The sequence below is a fragment of the Dipodomys ordii genome, unplaced genomic scaffold (assembly GCF_000151885.1).
Source record: "Dipodomys ordii isolate 6190 unplaced genomic scaffold, Dord_2.0 Scaffold285, whole genome shotgun sequence".
In the NCBI taxonomy this organism is placed as follows: Eukaryota; Metazoa; Chordata; class Mammalia; order Rodentia; family Heteromyidae; genus Dipodomys; species Dipodomys ordii.
The window spans coordinates 711339-728641 of record NW_012267501.1 but is presented as its reverse complement, the minus strand read 5'-3'; the positions used below and the strand labels follow the sequence as shown (position 1 = coordinate 728641).

The 17303-nt window shown below is 43.3% G+C and overlaps 1 protein-coding gene across 1 annotated transcript in view; it reads right to left on the bottom strand.

Moving 5' to 3' along the window:
• Zc3hc1 (zinc finger, C3HC-type containing 1) overlaps positions 1 to 17303 on the bottom strand; it is a 27864-nt gene that overhangs the window by 749 nt on the left and 9812 nt on the right. The window contains 6 exon segments of the mRNA XM_013036415.1: positions 4462 to 4668; positions 7668 to 7880; positions 9335 to 9578; positions 10733 to 10887; positions 12396 to 12523; positions 16721 to 16804. Coding sequence (XP_012891869.1) covers positions 4462 to 4668; positions 7668 to 7880; positions 9335 to 9578; positions 10733 to 10887; positions 12396 to 12523; positions 16721 to 16804 — 1031 coding nt within the window.

Sequence of the window (17303 nt, the reverse complement as noted above, 5' to 3'; positions counted from 1 at the left end):
CCTGAACTCTGGGCCTGGGCACTGTCCCTCAGCTCTTCAGCTCAAGGCTAGCGCTCTACCACTTGAGCCACAGCGCCACTTCCAGCTTTTTTTCTTTTTGCTTATGTGGTGCTGAGGAATCGAACCCAGGACCTCAGGCATGCAAGGCAAGCGCTCTATCACTGAGCCACCTTCCCAGCCCCCAAAACTATATTTATTGTGTTAATCCTGGGGCCCAGGTACTGTACCTCAGCTTGTTTTGCTCAAGGCTAGTGCTCTACTACTTGAACCACAGCTCCACTTCTGGTTTTCTGGTGGTTAATTGGAGATAAGAGTTTCATAGGGCTAGGAAGGTGGCTCAGTGGTGAAGTGCTTGCCTTGAATGCATGAGACCCTGGGTTCGATTCCTCAGTACCACATAAACAGAAAAAGCCAGAGGTGGCACTGTGGCTCAAGTGGTAAAGCACTAGCCTTGAGTTGAAGAGCTAAGGGACAGTGCCCAGGCCCAGAGGGAAAAAAAAAAAAAAAAAAGTTTTATAGACTTTCCTGCCCAGGCTGGCTTTGAACTGTGATCCTCATATCTCAGCCTCCTCAGTAGCTCATTTTATTTTATATTATGCATAACGGATAACTGAAGCCAAATAATTAAGAAAGTCTGTGTTCTATTGTGAGACTGATACTTCCAAAACAAGTCTCACAACCTCCTTCCTATTTGTATGTGTCCTGACCCTTCTGACCACCCATTAGTGCAACATATATTCTGTACTATTCTTCTTTTTGCCAGTCTTGAGGTTTGAACTCAGGGCCTGGGCAATGTCCCTGAGCTTCTTTTGCTCAAGACTAGAACTCTACCATTTGAGCCACAGTGCCACTTATGGCTTTTTCTCTTTATGTGGTACTGAGGAATGGAACCCAGGGCTTCATGCATGCTAGGCAAGCACACTATCACTGAGCCATATTCCCAGCCTGGCCCTGAATTTATCATCCCAATCTCTGCCTCTTGAGTATCTGGGATGATAGGTTTGAGCTACTAAACTTACCCATATGTTTATTTATTTTTGTTTTGTTTAAATCCACAATGCTAGCTGGGGCAAGCTATATAGCCTATAATCCTAGCTAGGAGGATGAGATCTGAGGACCAAGGTTCAGGACCAGCCCAGGCAGGAAAGTCCATGAGACTCATCTCCAATTAACCACCAGAGAACTGGAAGAAGCGCTGTGGCTCAAAGTGTAGAGCACCAGCCTTGAGCTGAATTGCTGAGGCATAGCGCCCAAGCCCAGAGTTCAAGCCCCACGACCGGAAAAAAAAAAAAAAAAAAAGGGCTGACAGATAATGCCCAGGCCCAGAGGTTAAGCCCCATTACCAAAACACACACACACACACACACACACACACACACACACACACACACTTCATAATACTTAAATTGTCCTGGTATATTATTTCTTGTGAACATGGATTCACATTTATGTGACACCTGGATGAGGTTAACAGTATCATCCAAAGCTAAGAAATAAAACAAAGTTGAATGACTCCTAAGAGTCAACTATGACCTTGGCTTTCTCAGCTCAAGTTTTAGCCAGCAGAGCTAAAAATAGGAAGACTATCATTGCCACTTGATTATACTTAGGAACTGCTCTGAGAAATGGTGTTATGGGGAGACAAAGCAATTTATTAGAAATAGAAGTTCTTAGTAAGTCAGAACACGGTCTTCTCAGCCTCTAAGAGTAACAATAGAGCACAGATTTCTCATGCAACCAGAGCCTCAGGGAGAGGACAAAGGACATTTAAGACACATCCAGAAGCCATGACTAGTTTATTTTGGTCGGTCGTAAGGCCTGAACTCTGGTCCTGGGCACTGTCCCTCAGCTCTTCAGCTCAAGGCTAGCACTCTACCACCTGAGCCACAGCACCACTTTCTGCTTATGTGGTACTGAGGAATCAAAGCCAGGGCCTCATGCATGCTAGGCAAGCATTCTATCACTGAGCTACCTTCCCAGCCCAGCCATGACTAGTTTCTAACATTAGATAGCATTTCCACTGTCCCCTTATCCTCTAGTAGATAAGGATTTCAATAAAGTCCCAGGAGCTGGACACCAGTGGCTCATGCCTATAATCCTAGCTAATCAGGAGGCTGAGATCTGAGGATCATGGTTTGAAGCCAGCCTGGACAGAAAAGTCCCCAGAAGACTCTTATCCCCTATAAACTACTCAAAAAAGCCAGAAGTATGGGCTAGGAAGGTTGCTCAGTGGAAGAGTGCTTACCCTGCATGCATGAGGCCCTCAGCAGCACATAAGCAGAAAAAACAGGAAATGGCACTATGGCTCAAGTGGTAGAGCACTAGCCTTGAGCTGAAGGACAGTGCTCAGGCCTAGAGTTTAGGCCCCAGGACCAACAACAACAACAAAAAAAAGTCAGAAGTAGTGTTGTGGCTCAAGTTATAGAGTGCTAGCCTTGAGCACAAAGAGGCTCAGGGACAGCACCCAGCCCGAGTTTAAGCTCCAGGGCTGGCTAAAAAAAGGAAGTCTCAGGATAGAAAAGTTTGAGTTGGGACTCAGGGGAATTTGATTTAGTGACAAAGCAGAAAGTAACTTGGAAACAAATAAAACTTTTTCTAACATCAAGATCCTTCCTCACAGCCCCATTAAGGCTTTGTATCATCCATAGCAGCGAGGTCAATAACCCACTGGGATAATGAACCTGAGAAGTTCCAGAATCCAGAGCCAATTATGACATGCAGCAACTCTTTCTACCACACTACCATCACCCACCACACATACAAAAGCCGTGTGTGTGTGTGTGTGTGTGTGTGTGTGTGTGTGTGTGCGCACAGGCATTAGTCCTGGGGCTTGAAATAGGGTGCTGTCTCTGAGCATTTTTTTGCTCAAAGCTAGCACTCTGCCACTTGAGCCTTAGCTCTACTTTTGGCTTTTTGCTGGCTAACTGGAGATACGAGTCTCATGAATTTTCCTGCCTTGGAATCACAATCTTCAGATCTCACCCTCCTAAGAAGCGAGGATAACAGTGAGAGCTATCAGTGCTCAATGTTTTGTGTGTGTGTGTGTTTAAATATGACAGTACTAAAGGGGAGTCTTAATAAAAGCTGACAAACATTTATCTTCTGAAGACTTAGGCAGAGAGAATTTGTAAGCAAAGGTAGATTTAATCCCTCAAGTAGAGTGGCAGGTCAAATATTTGTCTTTAAAGAACAACGTTCCAAAAGGATTTTTTTTTTTTGGGTCCGGTTGTGGGGCCTGAACTCTGGGCCTTGGCGCTGTCCCTCAGCTCTTCAGCTCAAGGCTAGCACTCTACCACTTGAGCCACAGCACCACTTCCGGCTTTTTTCTTTTTGCTTATGTGGTGCTGAGGAATCGAACCCAGGGCCTCATGCATGCAAGGCAAGCGCTCTACCACTGAGCCACCTTCCCAGCCCCCTAAAAGGATTTTTTAAGTTGAAAACAAATGCAGATTATTTTTCCATTAAAAACTTGGAAACCACTGGCTCTTGCCTATAATCCTAAGCTACTCAGGGGGCTGAGATCTGGGGACCATGATTCAAAGTCAGCGTAGGCAGGTAAGTCTATGAGACTCTCATCTCCTATTAACCACCAGAAAACCAGAAGTGGTGCTGTGGCTCAAGTGGTAGAGCGCTAGCCTTGAGCTGAGGGACAGGACCCAGATCCAAAGTTCGACCCCCATTACCAAGAAAACAAAAAAAAAAACAACACAAAAACAGAAACCTTCATGTGATATTTTTACTGAGGGCATTTTATGACTGAGCTTTTACTAGCACTTTAGCTCCCTCTGGTGGAAGCCTGTGGTCCTACAAGACCATGAAAGACCATGGAATGAGGTTGGCCAGGCATTGTTTACTTGTTATTTACTTGGGAGGATGTGGAGGTCAGGGTCAGTAACTTATATTTACAGTAGGCTACAAGACAAATGTGGAACCAGCCTGCAGAGGAACAAGGATTCCACAGTGGTGACTCTTTTATGTCTGTGAGCTTCACTCTTGACCCAGAGCCAACATGTTTTCTCTGTTGTTACATGACCACAGCAGTCTAATAAGACTAGCTAAGGATGGACTGGCACATATGCCCAGGCACATATGCACAGGCTATGGACTAGAGTAAGGTGGTATGTCTTATACGGGGAATGGACCCATCTGAGCTCCAAATGCAGAGATGTCAACTGTAGCTGCTCTGCATCCTGCTGATCCAATTAATTCCTTTTCTGCATTCCTTTCCTTCCTATAGTCATTTAAGTTGGGAGCACAAAGAATTAAGCAGAATATAATGGAATGTCATATGCTAAACTGCAGAAAGACTGACCCACTCTCATGCTTTCTCTAAAATATAAACAGCATGAGTGCAACAACTTAGCGAAGTTGCAGGCAGGTAGGGATGAAGTACAAGACAAGCCTCTGTGCCCATCTCATGGACAACGAGGGCCACACATATGCAGGGCAACCTTGGCTCACCATGGAGTCTGGTTCAGCTGGCTGCTTAGACTGTTTGTAGTCCAGTAGGATGGAAAGCACTGCCCTCCAGCCTGGCTCTGATGGAATGCTAGCATCCACTTCTGTTTCACCTTGCTCTCTGATTTCTTTACTGAATGTGATATTCACCCAAGGGCACCAGTCTCGATGTTGAGAGGTAGGATCGAAGAAACTTCGGGAAGATGTGTCCTGAGGACAGAGGAAGAGACATAGACAGGGTTAATGAAGGACAGATGCTAGGTCTATTCAGAAAATCAACTGTTTCAAAATCTTCCAACTGCTTGTATTTCTAGGGTTTTTTTTGTTTGTTTTGTCAGTCATGGGGCTTGAACTCTAGACCTGAGCATTGTCCCTGAGCTCTTCAGCTCAAGACTAATGCTCTACTACTTTAAGCCACTGCACTACTTCTAGTTTTCTGGTGGTTAACTGGAGATAACAGTCTCATGGACTTTCCTTCCCCGGCTGGCTTTGAACCATGATCCTCAGAGCTCAGCCTCTGAGGAGCTAGGATTATAGACATATATTTCTAGTTTTATGTTCTTCTTTGTGCCAGTACTGGGGCCTGAATTCAGGGCCTGAGTGCTGTCCTTCAGATTTTTCACTTAAGGCTGATGCTCTACCACTTGAGCTACAGTTCTGATTTTTGGTGGTTAATTGGAGATAAGCGTCTCTTGGAAGCCGGGCATTGGTGGCTCATGCCTATAATCCTAGCTATTTAGGAGGCTGAGATCTGAGGAACACGGTTCAAAGCCAGCCCAGACAGGAAAGTCCGTGAGACTCTTATCTCCAATAAACCACTAGGAGAACCTAGAAAACGGAAGTGGCGCTGTGGCTCAAGTGGTAGAGCACTCGCCTTGAGCTGAAGAGCTGAGAGATAGCGCCCAAGCCCAGAGTTCAAGCCCTATGACCAAAAAAAAAAAAAAAGTCTCTTGGACTTCAAACCATAATCCTTATAAAGCTAGACTCATGAATAGCTAGGATTACAGGAGTGGGCCACCAATGGCTGTCTTATGTTCTCCTTATTTATTTATTTAATTTTGCTTGTCATTATAAAGGTGACATACAGAGGGGTTACAGTTACATAAGTCAGGTAATGAATAAATTTCTTTTTTGAGAATGTCATACTTCTTTTACTCTCTCTTGTTTTTCCCTCCTATACTCACCCACAAGTTGTATAGCTCATAACACAGTGTCTAGTGAGTATTTCTGCTGCATTTGTTCACCCTTTGTCCCTCTTTTTCTGTGTCCCTCTTATCCTCACAAATTTTATTTTTATTTATTTTTTTTTTAATTTTTTTTTTTGGGTCCGGTTGTGGGGCCTGAACTCTGGGCCTGGGTGCTGTCCCTCAACTCTTCAGCTCAAGGCTAGCGCTCTACCACTTGAGCCACAGTGCCACTTCCGGCTTTTTTCTTTTTGCTTATGTGGTGCTGGGGAATCGAACCCAGGGCCTCATGCATTGCAAGGCAAGCGCTCTACCACTGAGCCACCTTCCCAGCCCTCACAAATTTTATTTTTATGCCAGTCCCAGGACTTCAACTCAGACCATGGACACTGTCCCTGAGCTTCTGCTTAAGTCTACCACTTAAGCTAGAGCTCCACTTCTGGCCTTTTTTGGGTAGTTTATTGCAGATGAGAGAGTCTCATAAGCCTGGCACTGGTGGCTCATGCCTGTAATTCTAGCTACTCAGGAGGCTGAGATCTAAGGATTGTGGTTCAAAGCCAGCCTGAGCAGGAAAGTCCATGAGACTCTTATCTCCAATTAACTACCACAAAGCTGGAGTGGAGATGTGGCTCAAAGTGGTAGAGCATTAACCTTGAGAAAAAAGCTCAGGGACAGTGCCCAGGGCCTGAGCTCAAGCTCTACTACCAAAAAAAAAAAGCTCAGACTTTTCTGCCTGGGCTGAATTTGAACTGGGATCCTCTGAATTCAACCTCCTGAGTAGGTAGGATTAGCTATGAGCCACTAGTGCCTAGCTTTATTTTTATTTGAGACAGAGTCTTGCTATATAGCTGAGACTGCTCTCAATCTCATGACTGCCCTTTCACATTCCTGAGAATATTCTCATTTAACCTGTCTTTTTATTTTCTTCCCATTTCCTCCCTTTCTTTCTTCCTCCCTCCCATTTTTCTTCCTTTTCTGCTTTCCTTTCTTTTGCAATATCAGTGTTAGAACTCAGTACTTGCTTGGCTTGCTTAAGTGGTGTTCTACAACTTGAACTAAGGCTCCAGGCTCAGATTTTTGCTGGTTATTTTAGAGATAAGAGTTTCACAGACTTTGCCGCCTAGGCTAGCTTCAAACTGTGGTCCTTCAGATTTTAGCCTCCTCAGTAGTTAGGATAACAGGCAAGAGCCACTGGCTTCTTTCATCGCCCCCCCCCTCCCACCCATGCCTCTTTTTTTTTTTCTGTTTTTCTCCTTTTGTCTCTGTTTTTGATTTTGGAACCCTTTGTCTTGTACATGTTTATCTGATTTGGGAAGGGGAAATGGAAGCATGGAAACTGTGGGACAAAGGGTGAACTAATTCAGCAGTGATACTCACTAGACACTACGTTAGAAATGAACTATATAACTTGGGGGGGGGGACAAGAGTTGGGAGAGAAAAAAACTGGGAGAAAATGAGGGAGTGACACTATTCAAAAAGAAATGTATTCATTACCTGACTATGTAACTGTAATCCCTCTGTAACCACCTTTACCAAAAAAAAAATACAAAAATACAAAAAACCCCCACAAAAAAACAAAAAACTGGACTTTAGTAAGTTTGTCTCCTCCCTTACCACTGTCCTATTAGTTTGAAATATTTACTCTTTCTCCAGACTCTAACCCAGAGGAATAGATGATAAAAATCTTTAATTGCTGGGCTGGGAATATGACTTAGTGGTAGAGTGCTTGCCTCACATGCATGAAGCCCTGGGTTCAATTCCTCAGAAAAAGCCGTAAGTGGCCGTGTGGCTCAAGTGGTAGAGGAAAAGAAACTCAGGGACAGTGCCCAGACCCTGAGTTTAAGCCCTAGGTCTGGCAAAAAAAAAAAATTGCTTTCCCCTTGGCCAGCCATCTGTCCTATCTTTAAGTACACAGTATACTTTTGGCCATAGAAGCAGGTAGGGCTTATACCTTTTTCTTCGTGCTCACATGAAGGCCTGGCCTGCTGTTATGCCCAGTGAAGGCTACTGCGTGAGTGGACTCACCGAGCTGCTGGAAGAGCAAAGGCGAGCCCGTTTGGCTTTCCGGAGAGGGCTGGAGGGTACATCAAGGCCAGTGCTGTCTCCTGTTCCCATGCTTCGAGTCACTGGGCGGCTTCTGGTGGTAGGGCTGGCTGCCTCTGGCTCAGGCCGCTCAACCGGACTAGAAGAGTCCCAACTTCGGGTTCTAGAGACAATGAGACCTGGGCTCTTTTCAGTCTGAAAGAAAAAGGGGAGTACATAAGTGATGTTGATGGTTAAGATTGGAATTTCTTTCAAAAGCAGGTAAAAGCTAGTATTTTATAGTTTAAATGATAAAAACTCAGCTTTTTTTTTTGGCCAGGCCCTTGAATTCAGGGCCTGGACACTGTCCCTGAGGTTCTTTTGCTCAGGGATAGCACTCTACCACTTGAGCCACAGCACCCTTCCAGCTTTTTCTGTGTATGTGGTACTGAGGAATCCAACCCAGGACTATGCATGCTAGCAAACCCTCTACCACTAAGCCATATTCCCAGCCAAAACTTAGCTTCTGAATTGCCTCCTTACCCACCATCTTCACAGACTTTTCTTTTTCTTTTTTATTTTTTTGTCAGTCATGGACTTGAACCCTGGGCCTGGGCACTGTCCCTGACCTCTTCAGCTCAAGGCTAGTGCTCTACCACTTGAGCCACAGTGCCACTTCCAGTTTTCTTGTAGTTAATCGGAAATGAGTCTCATGGACTTTCCTGCCTGGACTGGCTTTAAACTGATTCTCAGATCTCAGCTTCCTGAGTAGCTAGGATTATAGACATGAGCCACCAGCACTAAGCTAGACTATTCTATTTTGATGCTAAATTTCTAAAACACATTTAATTTTTCCACTAGTGAAGAGAAACATGATGAAAAAGCCTGCTGTTGGATGTGGTGGCACACACTTGTACTCCCAGCTAGCCAGACAGGCAAAAGAAATAAAACCCTATCTCAAAAACAAAATAAAGGGCTGGGATGGTGGCTCAGTGGTAGAGTGCTTGCCTTGCATGCATGAGGTCCTGGGTTCGATTCCTCAGTACCACATAAGCAGAAAAAGCTGGAAGTGGCGCTGTGGCTCAAGTGGAAGAGCACTAGCCTTGAGCTGAAGAGCTGAGGGACAGCACCCGGGCCCAGAGTTCAAGCCCCACAACTGGCAAGAAAAAAAAAAAAAGCAAAAGGACTAGGGGCATAGCTCAAGTAGGGTAGCATGGGTAAGGCCCTAAGCTCAATTCCCAGTACCACAAAATTAACAAAACAAAACATGGGTATGATGACTCACATCAGTAATTCAACTATCAGGAACTGGAGATTAGGAGACGGTGTTTAAAGGCTGGCTTGGGCAAAAAGTTAGAAAGACACCATCTCAATTAATAAGCTGGGCATGGTTTATATCTGAGGTTCTAGCTACACTGGCTGAAGGTTAGGAGGATCATGGTGTGAAGCTGGACCTAGGGAAATACTTGAGACCCTACCTGAAAAATAACTAGAGCCAAGAAAGGAGGCAGGTATGGCTCACATAGTAGAATGCCTACCTAGCTAGCAAGTGTAAGACCTTAAGTTTGGGGAAAAAAAGAAAAAAAAAAAAGAGGGGAAGGCTATTTGTCAATTTCCAGTTTTCTACCACCAACACTTTTAGCAAGAATGCTGTTAAGCTATGTTAATACCTGATCTGAACCTGGGAAAAACGTGGCATCCTGGCTCCGGGTCATCATCCTCCTAGGAGATTCAGGCACTAGAGGGAAGCGATCTGGCCGACCCTCGGTGCCTGAAACGGGGGAGCTGGAGAAGCCAAAGGACGCATCCAGGTCAGTCACAGACGACTCGATCTGCTGGAAGCCCCAGAGTCCCACCTTCCGCATACACTGTGAGCATGTCATCAGAGAGAGCTGCATGGGTTCCAAAGAAGAACTAGGAAGAAGCGGCAGAGAAAGTGTGTGTTTCCTAAGGGGCCAGTTCCATGTGCAATGACTTATATGTTTTACCTCACCAAACCAATCTCAACTGGTCTAGTGGGCTGGACCCATGTCCCCCTAGAGCCCTGTCCCCTCACTGCAGAACCTCAGCTCTGTCACTACCCACATATTTTCTACAGATTTTGGTGTGCTCTCTCCCAAGGCTATTTATTTTTTTGGAGGGGTTATGGTTTTTTAATCGTCAAAGGGTTGTATGAGAGGGTTACAATTTGACATTTCTCCTTCTGTCCAATGAATTTTGATCAGTCACCCCTTCCATCATTCTTTGCCATCTCTCCTACCCCTTTCCCTGGAGGCCTATCAACCACTTACTTTTTCTCTTATGTACACTGAGTATTAATTAAGACTGTATTTGTCCTTTTCTATTCATCCACCACCTACCCATTACTCCCCCATTAGCTGAAACTATGTTTCAGTTTCCTGATATTCATTTTGTTGAACTACCTGTAACTATTAGAGCTCCATGGAGTTTCACAGCTCCATGTACTATACTTCAGTCAATGTCATAGTGATCTTGTATATATGCCCCTGTATGCATTTACCCTGTGTGTATGATGGGAGGTTATATATTGATTCTAAGATCCCCAAGGCTATTTTGAAGTTTCTTTCATAAAGCTGTTCTGTCCTCTTAAATCCCTTTGTTAATCTACTGCAGAAAGCATGTCTGGGGTTAACCAAGGTCAGTTCTGACAGCCTTCACCTCAGAGAGAGGCCAGCCAAACTGGCAGCTGGGATGGAAACACCAACCAGGGGCATGTCAGGGACTCCAGGCTGGTGACTCCTTTGCTACTTCTCATCAATTGAACTTATTTTCCTTCCTTTCATTTTCTTTCTATTCTTAGAGAAGAGCTTCACTGTTTATGGGAACGTAAGTTCCCAGGTGGGAATTGGGAATACAAGACAGGAATTTTAGGTGTAAACACCATGCCTTCCTAATTTGGATTCTCCCCTCCTCCCACCACTAATGTTTGCTTTGTTTCTTTTCTCACAGAAAACACCATCTGATTTCCAAATATGACCAGTGACTAGAATATATAGGTATGTATTATTGTCATGGTTTATACTCCCAGACAGAAGTAGCTGACTAACCTCCATGCCCAGCCACACAGAGAGAGAACACAGGCAGTGACTTGGACTTGGATGTCTGAACCTAATTTGCTTGCTGTTTTCCTCTCCTCAGTTACAGGGTCAAGTTCATCTTCAAGCAAATGTAGCAGATGACTGATCTTGTCTTCTGTCAAGCACTGAAGAGAATGAAGGTTAAAAAATAGTTGTTCTTGTTTTTTTGGCCAGTTCTAGTACTTGACCTCACAGCCTGGGCATTGTCCCTGAGCTTCTTTTTGCTCAAGGCTAGCATCTAACACTTAAACCACAGCACTTCTGGCTTTTTCTGTTTAGATGATACTGAGGAATTGAACTCAGGGCTTCATCATGCATTCTGGGCAAGCACTCTACCACTAAGCCACATTCCATGCCCTGAAAATAGTTCTATTTATGTCTTAGTCTGACACTGAATTTACTTTCTGACAAAACAGAGTTTGCTAGCCTTAATTTTTGTGCTAAGCATAATAAAGAACTATGGGAGATGGGAGTTGCCTTGACCTGGGACAGTGTGATAGGTTAATAGTTGACTGCTAAAATCTCCAGCATAATGTTAATGAAGGAAAGTCTGGGAATGTGGCTTATTGGTAAAAGCTTGCCTAGCATAAATGAAGCCCTGGGTTTGATTCCTCAGTACCACATAAACAGAAAAGGCCAGAAGTGGTGCTATGGCTCAAGTGGTAGAGTGCTAGCCTTGAGCAAAAGAAGCTCAGGGACAGCGCCCAGGCCCAGAACTGGCAAAAAAACAAAAACAAAAAACAAGCAAGCAAAATAATCAGTTTTTACTTCCAAAAATACACATATCTTCACAGAGGACTTACAGGCTAATAATATGGGTCAGTAACATTCAACTTCAAAGAACAGATAAGCCAGAACATTTCAATGCATCTATTCCCAGGAAAAGGGAGTTTTCTGGTCCCCTAGTAATTGGGAAAATGGTATGTAATAAACCATTTGCAAGCTGTATGCTGGTGGCTCTCTCCTATAATCCTAGCTACTCAGGAAGCTGAGATCTAAGGATCGAAGTTTGAAGCCAGGCCAGGCAAAAAACAAAAACAAAACAAAAAACCTGTGAGACACTTTTTTTTTTTTTTTTGCCAGTCCTGGGGTTTGAACTCAGGGCCTGGGCACTGTCCCTGAGCTTCTTTTGTTCAAGGCTAGCCACTCTACCACTTGAGCCACAGCGCCACTTCTGGTCTTATGTGGTACTGAGGAATCCAACTCAGGGCTTCATGTATGCTAAGTACATACTCTACCACTCAGCCACATTCCCAGCCCCAAAATCTGAGACTCTTACCTCCAAGTAACCAGCAAAAGTCAGAAGTAGATCTGTGGCTCAAGTGGTAGAACATTAGCCTTGAGCAAAAAAGCCAAGTGAGAATATGAGGCTTTGAGTTCTAGCTCCAGTACAGGCATAAATAAATACATAAACAGAACATTTGCAGTCACATTTCAACATTTTCTATCAAAGAGTCAAAGCAAGATAAAATTGAATTTATGCCATTGAAAGAACCATTCTAAATGTTGAAATGGAACTTATTTACTCAAACTCTCCACTGGTCATTCTTTTCCTAACACTCTGCTTCCTCTTAGCATTAAAAGAAATGCTTTGCTACAAACTGGTGACACCTGGAGGCCAAGAAAAACTCACCATGTTCTTCAAGTCCTCTGACCTCAAGGAAGGAAGCTGAAGGTCTAAGTGACAAAGGCTTTGAAAACGATCTAGGAATTCATTAATAAGGACAGAAGGCTCATCCAATGGCAATGTCCCAAATCGATCTATGGACAAAATAAGAAAATTACACTGGTGTTAACAAGTAAACATAAATAGAACAATTAGAGAAATGTGAAATGGAGGAAATATTAGACAATATTAAGAAATTATTGTGCTCTGTTCACAAAAAACAAACAACATGAGCCAGGCAATGGTGTCTCATGCCTGTAATCCTAGCTACTCAGGAGGCTGAGATGTAAAGATCACAGTTTGAAGCCAGCCCAGGCAGGAAATCCTACAGTCTACTTAGAAAAGGCTGGGAAGTAGTTCTGTGGCTCAAGTGAGAAAGCACTAGCCTTAAGCCAAAAAGCTCAGTTCAAGCTGAGTTAAAGCCCCAGGACCAGCACAAAAACAAACAACAAAGGTGCCCAACAACACATGAATGAATAAAGAAAATGGAGATTACATAAACATATTTATATGATATATAAAAGCCATAAATAGAAATGGCATTGTGTCATGTGTAGGAAAATGGATGAATTGGAATGTAATATATTACATCATATTGAACAAGACATTAAATTAAGCTAACAAAAAAACCCAACAAAACAGATAATATATGTTTTTGTTCATTTGTGGAAGCTAGACCTAAAAGACATACATACTCATAGACATGAACAAACATACATATAGTCCCCTATACATAACTACTTATATAAACACAGAATATGGCTAAGAAGGGGGCTTAGTGGTAGAGTGCTTGCCTAGCAAGCATGAAGTCCTGGGTTCAATTCCTCAGTACCACATAAATAGAAAAATCCAGAAGTGGCACTGAGACGCAGAGTGCCAGCCTTGAGCAAAAGAAGCTCAAGGACAGCGCCCATGCCCTGAGTTCAAGCCACAGGACTGGCAAAAAAGTAGAATAAAATAAACACAGAACTGAATCTCAGGGACTACGTAGGAGGAAAAGGGAAGGGAGAAGGAAAAAAGAAAAAGAGTAATTTTATAATACATTCCAAGTGCATATGCAAAGCTTAGTGAAAGTTGTTATCAATAGGGATGTGGGGGCCAGGAGAGAGAAAAAGGTTCTGTGTGTATGAGGGGTTGGTACTAGCAGAAGGGGGATGGGCTAACAAGGAGGAGGAAAGATGATGAATATGGCGAAAATAGATTATTTGTAACTTTGAAAATTGAACAATGAAACCTGCTGAAATTGTTTTGGGAAGGAGAAGGGAGAGTGATATATAAATAATATAATGTTCTATGTAATATAATTTTATATAATCTACCTTAAAAGATCTACAGATTAATAGAGGATCTTGGAACTAATCCCTCATGGCTAACAAGGGATGACTATAACAACTTACATAAAAATACTTGCTATCAATTTAATCATTTTACTAAATATGTTCCTTTTACTTAGCATATGTGAAATCCTGGGTTCAATCTCCAGCACTACAAAAAAGAAAATGAAAAGGCAGGAGCCAATGGTTCATGCCTCTGTTTCTTTTTTTGTTTTGTGCCAGTCTTGGGGTCTAAACTAAGTGCCTGGGCACTGTCCCAGTAAACTGCCTGGCTTCATGCCTGTATATTTACTCAGGAGGCTGAGATCTAAAGGACTGAGGTTTGAAGCCAGACCAGGTAGAAAGTCCTCACGACTGCATCTCCACAAAATCAGCAAAAGGCTTGGCTAGAGGTGTAGCTCAAATAGTAGAATGCCAATCAAACAAGCAAGCTGAGCAAGCACAAGTCCTTGAGTTCAAAACTCAGTACTAGGGCTGGGAATGTGGCTTAGTGGTAGAGTGCTTACCTAGCAAGCATGAAGCCCTGGATTCCATTCCTCAGCACTACATAAACAGAAAAGCTGGAAGTGGTGCTGTGGCTCAAGTGGTAGAGTGCTAGCCTTGAGTAAAAGAAGCTCAGGGAAAAAAAAAAAGAAGCTCAGGGACAGTGCCCAGGTCCTGAGTTCAAGCTCCAGAACTGGCAAAAGCAAAAAAAAACACCTCTCCCCGACACACACCAAAAAAATCTCAGTACTACATTGTCCAAAAAGAAATGTACTCATTACCTGACTTATAAAATGGCAACTCCTGTGTACAACACCTTAATAATAACAATAAAAATGTAAATGTAAAATAAAAACCTCAGTACTAGCAAAACAATAAAAGGGGAAGACATTAAAGACACAAAAATTTAAAAAATCAAGAAAAAGCTGGGCATGAACAAGATTGGGAGGCAGAGGCAGGATTACAGGTTGGAGGCCAGCTCAGGCTGCAAGTTGAGATCTTATCTCAAAAAAGCAAAACCAAGCAGGTGCCAATGGCTCACGCCTGTAATCCTAGCTACTGAAGAGGCTGAGATCTGAGGATCATGGTTCAGAGCCAGCCTGGGCAGGAAAGTCCATGACAGGAAGTGGAGCTGTGGCTCAAGTGGTAGAGCACAAAAGCTCAGAGACAGCACCTCAGGCCCTGAGTTTAAGGCCTAAAACTATCATACACACACACACACACAAAATAAAAAAGTCAGGTACTGGTGGCTCATGCCTGTAATCCTAGCTACTTAGGATCTGAGGATTGTGGTTTGAAGCCAGCCCAGGCAGAAAAGTCTGAGAGACCCTTATCTCCAATAAACTACTTAGAAAAAGCTGGAAGTGGCGCTGAGGCTCAAGTCGTAGAGCACTAGCCTTGAGTACAAGAAACTTAGGGACAGTGCCTAGGCCCTGAGTTTAAATCCCAGGGTCTGTGGGGGGTGGGAGGGGTTGGAGATTTTTGTCTCCAATTAACCAGCAAAAAATGATGGACTAGAGGCATGGCTCAAGTGGTAGAGCACTAACTGAATGAGCAAACGAGATCTTAAGTTCAACCCTTGATAGAGATAAAACAAAAGGTATGAATCAACCTCAAAAGTGAGGTCTGGAAAGAAATTAGATATCCTCAAGGAATCGAAAGCTGGGAATGGGGTCAAGAAAAAAAGCACATAGCAACAAGAGCTGAGGACCTGGGCTGGGAAGGTGTCTCAGTGGTAGAGCGCTTGCCTTGCATGCATGAGGCCCTGGGTTCGATTCCTCAGCACCACATAAGCAAAAAGAAAAAAGCTGGAAGTGGTGCTGTCGGCTCAAGTGGTAGAGCACTAGCCTTGAGCTGAAGAGCTGAGGGACAGTGCCCAGGCCCAGAGTTCAGGCCCCACGACCGGACCCAAAAAAAAAACAAATAAACAAGAAACAAGAGCTGAGGACCAGTGACAGAGCCTAGAGTACACTTGCACTAAGTACTGAACAGGGATAGATTCAAATGCTCACAAGACTGAGCTGTGAGAAACATAGGCTAACAGTAGGAAATCCTTGTTATACGATCACTTTCACTTAAACAATTTCATCAGAGGTCATCTTCAGCCATATTTTTTCTCCTCTTAGTGGTCACTCATAGGGCATTCCTCACTATTACTGACCCTGGAATTAACTTGAGCTCTCCAACTTGAAATAAAAACCATATCTAACCTGTACCAATCCTTGATTAAGGTATATAAAAAGGTATGGATGAACATTGTTGCTTTGTAACATGGAGGAAGAATTTTGTACTTGGTGAGATTTCCCCACCAGAGGGCTCTGCTGTTGAAGGTATCAGCAGAAATATGTCTGCATGACCAACAAAATATTTTAATATCACAGGGGATACTAGGTTGAGGGCTCTTTTATTCAGAAGTCCTCAGCATACACACCAGTGTTTAATATTTTAATGGAAATTGTGTCCTGACACCCCGTGGTAGTGGGAAGAAACCTGAAGCATGGACTTGGCCCTTCCTGATACCTGGCTGAGGCAGCCTTGGGCTGGGGTGGATGTCTTACCTCAGTGCTGGGAGTCTTCCATAGCCATCATTAGTGCAACTAGTGAACCTTCCCTTTACAGGAACCAAGGTAAAATAGGAAGTGATCAATGGGTAGAAGCAGAATTTGGAACCAGAGAAAACTATAGACGTGGCAATCCTTTAGTTCTTAGTTTCCTCACCCCAAACAACTAACTTATGACAGCTGCCTCCAGGGCTCTTGTGAGGATTCAACAGGACAAGCTCCACACTGTGAAGCCTACTGTGTAACACAAGCACTTGATAAAGTTAAAACATAAAATGAAAATGTAAATGAATACAAATTCTTAAAAAGTACAAATTGAGGAAAAACAAACTTCAAAGACTAGGTTTTTTATAAAGTAATGAACAATATTAGAGGAGAGATCTAGGAGAGTTGCTAAGTGGAAATTGTCAAGTACCTGGAGAGGGGCTGTCTGGCCAGAAACAGAACTTTTCATGAGCAGTGTACAATGATTTTCTCAGTTCAGCACAGCGTTCCTTATCTGAAATTCACACAGGTAACATGACTTAAAAAACACTACACAGATTCAAAAGCCAAAGCCAAAGAGCTAAAAGACTACAAATGCAACTACAGATAAAATGAGAGAATTAAAAAATATAAAAAGCAGTAGCAATATGATCTCAAAATTGTTCACAAAGTAAGTTAAACTGAGATCCTAAGATCAACACAAACTTATTACATAAATTATTGGGACATTTCAAAGTGTGAGCCTCCTAAAAATCCTGTTTCTTTGTCCAAAATTATAAATTAAAAATAAACATTCCACAGATTGACCCATTGCAACAATGAGAAGTACAAGATGCTATGTCAAAAATCGAACTTTAGGTCTGGAAAGGTGGCTCAGTGGTAGAGCACTTGCCTTGCATGCATGAGGCCCTGGGTTCGATTCCTCAGCACCACATAAGCAAAAAGAAAAAAGCTGGAAGTGGTGCTGTGACTCAAGTAGTAGAGCGCTAGCCTTGAGCTGAAGAGCTGAGGGA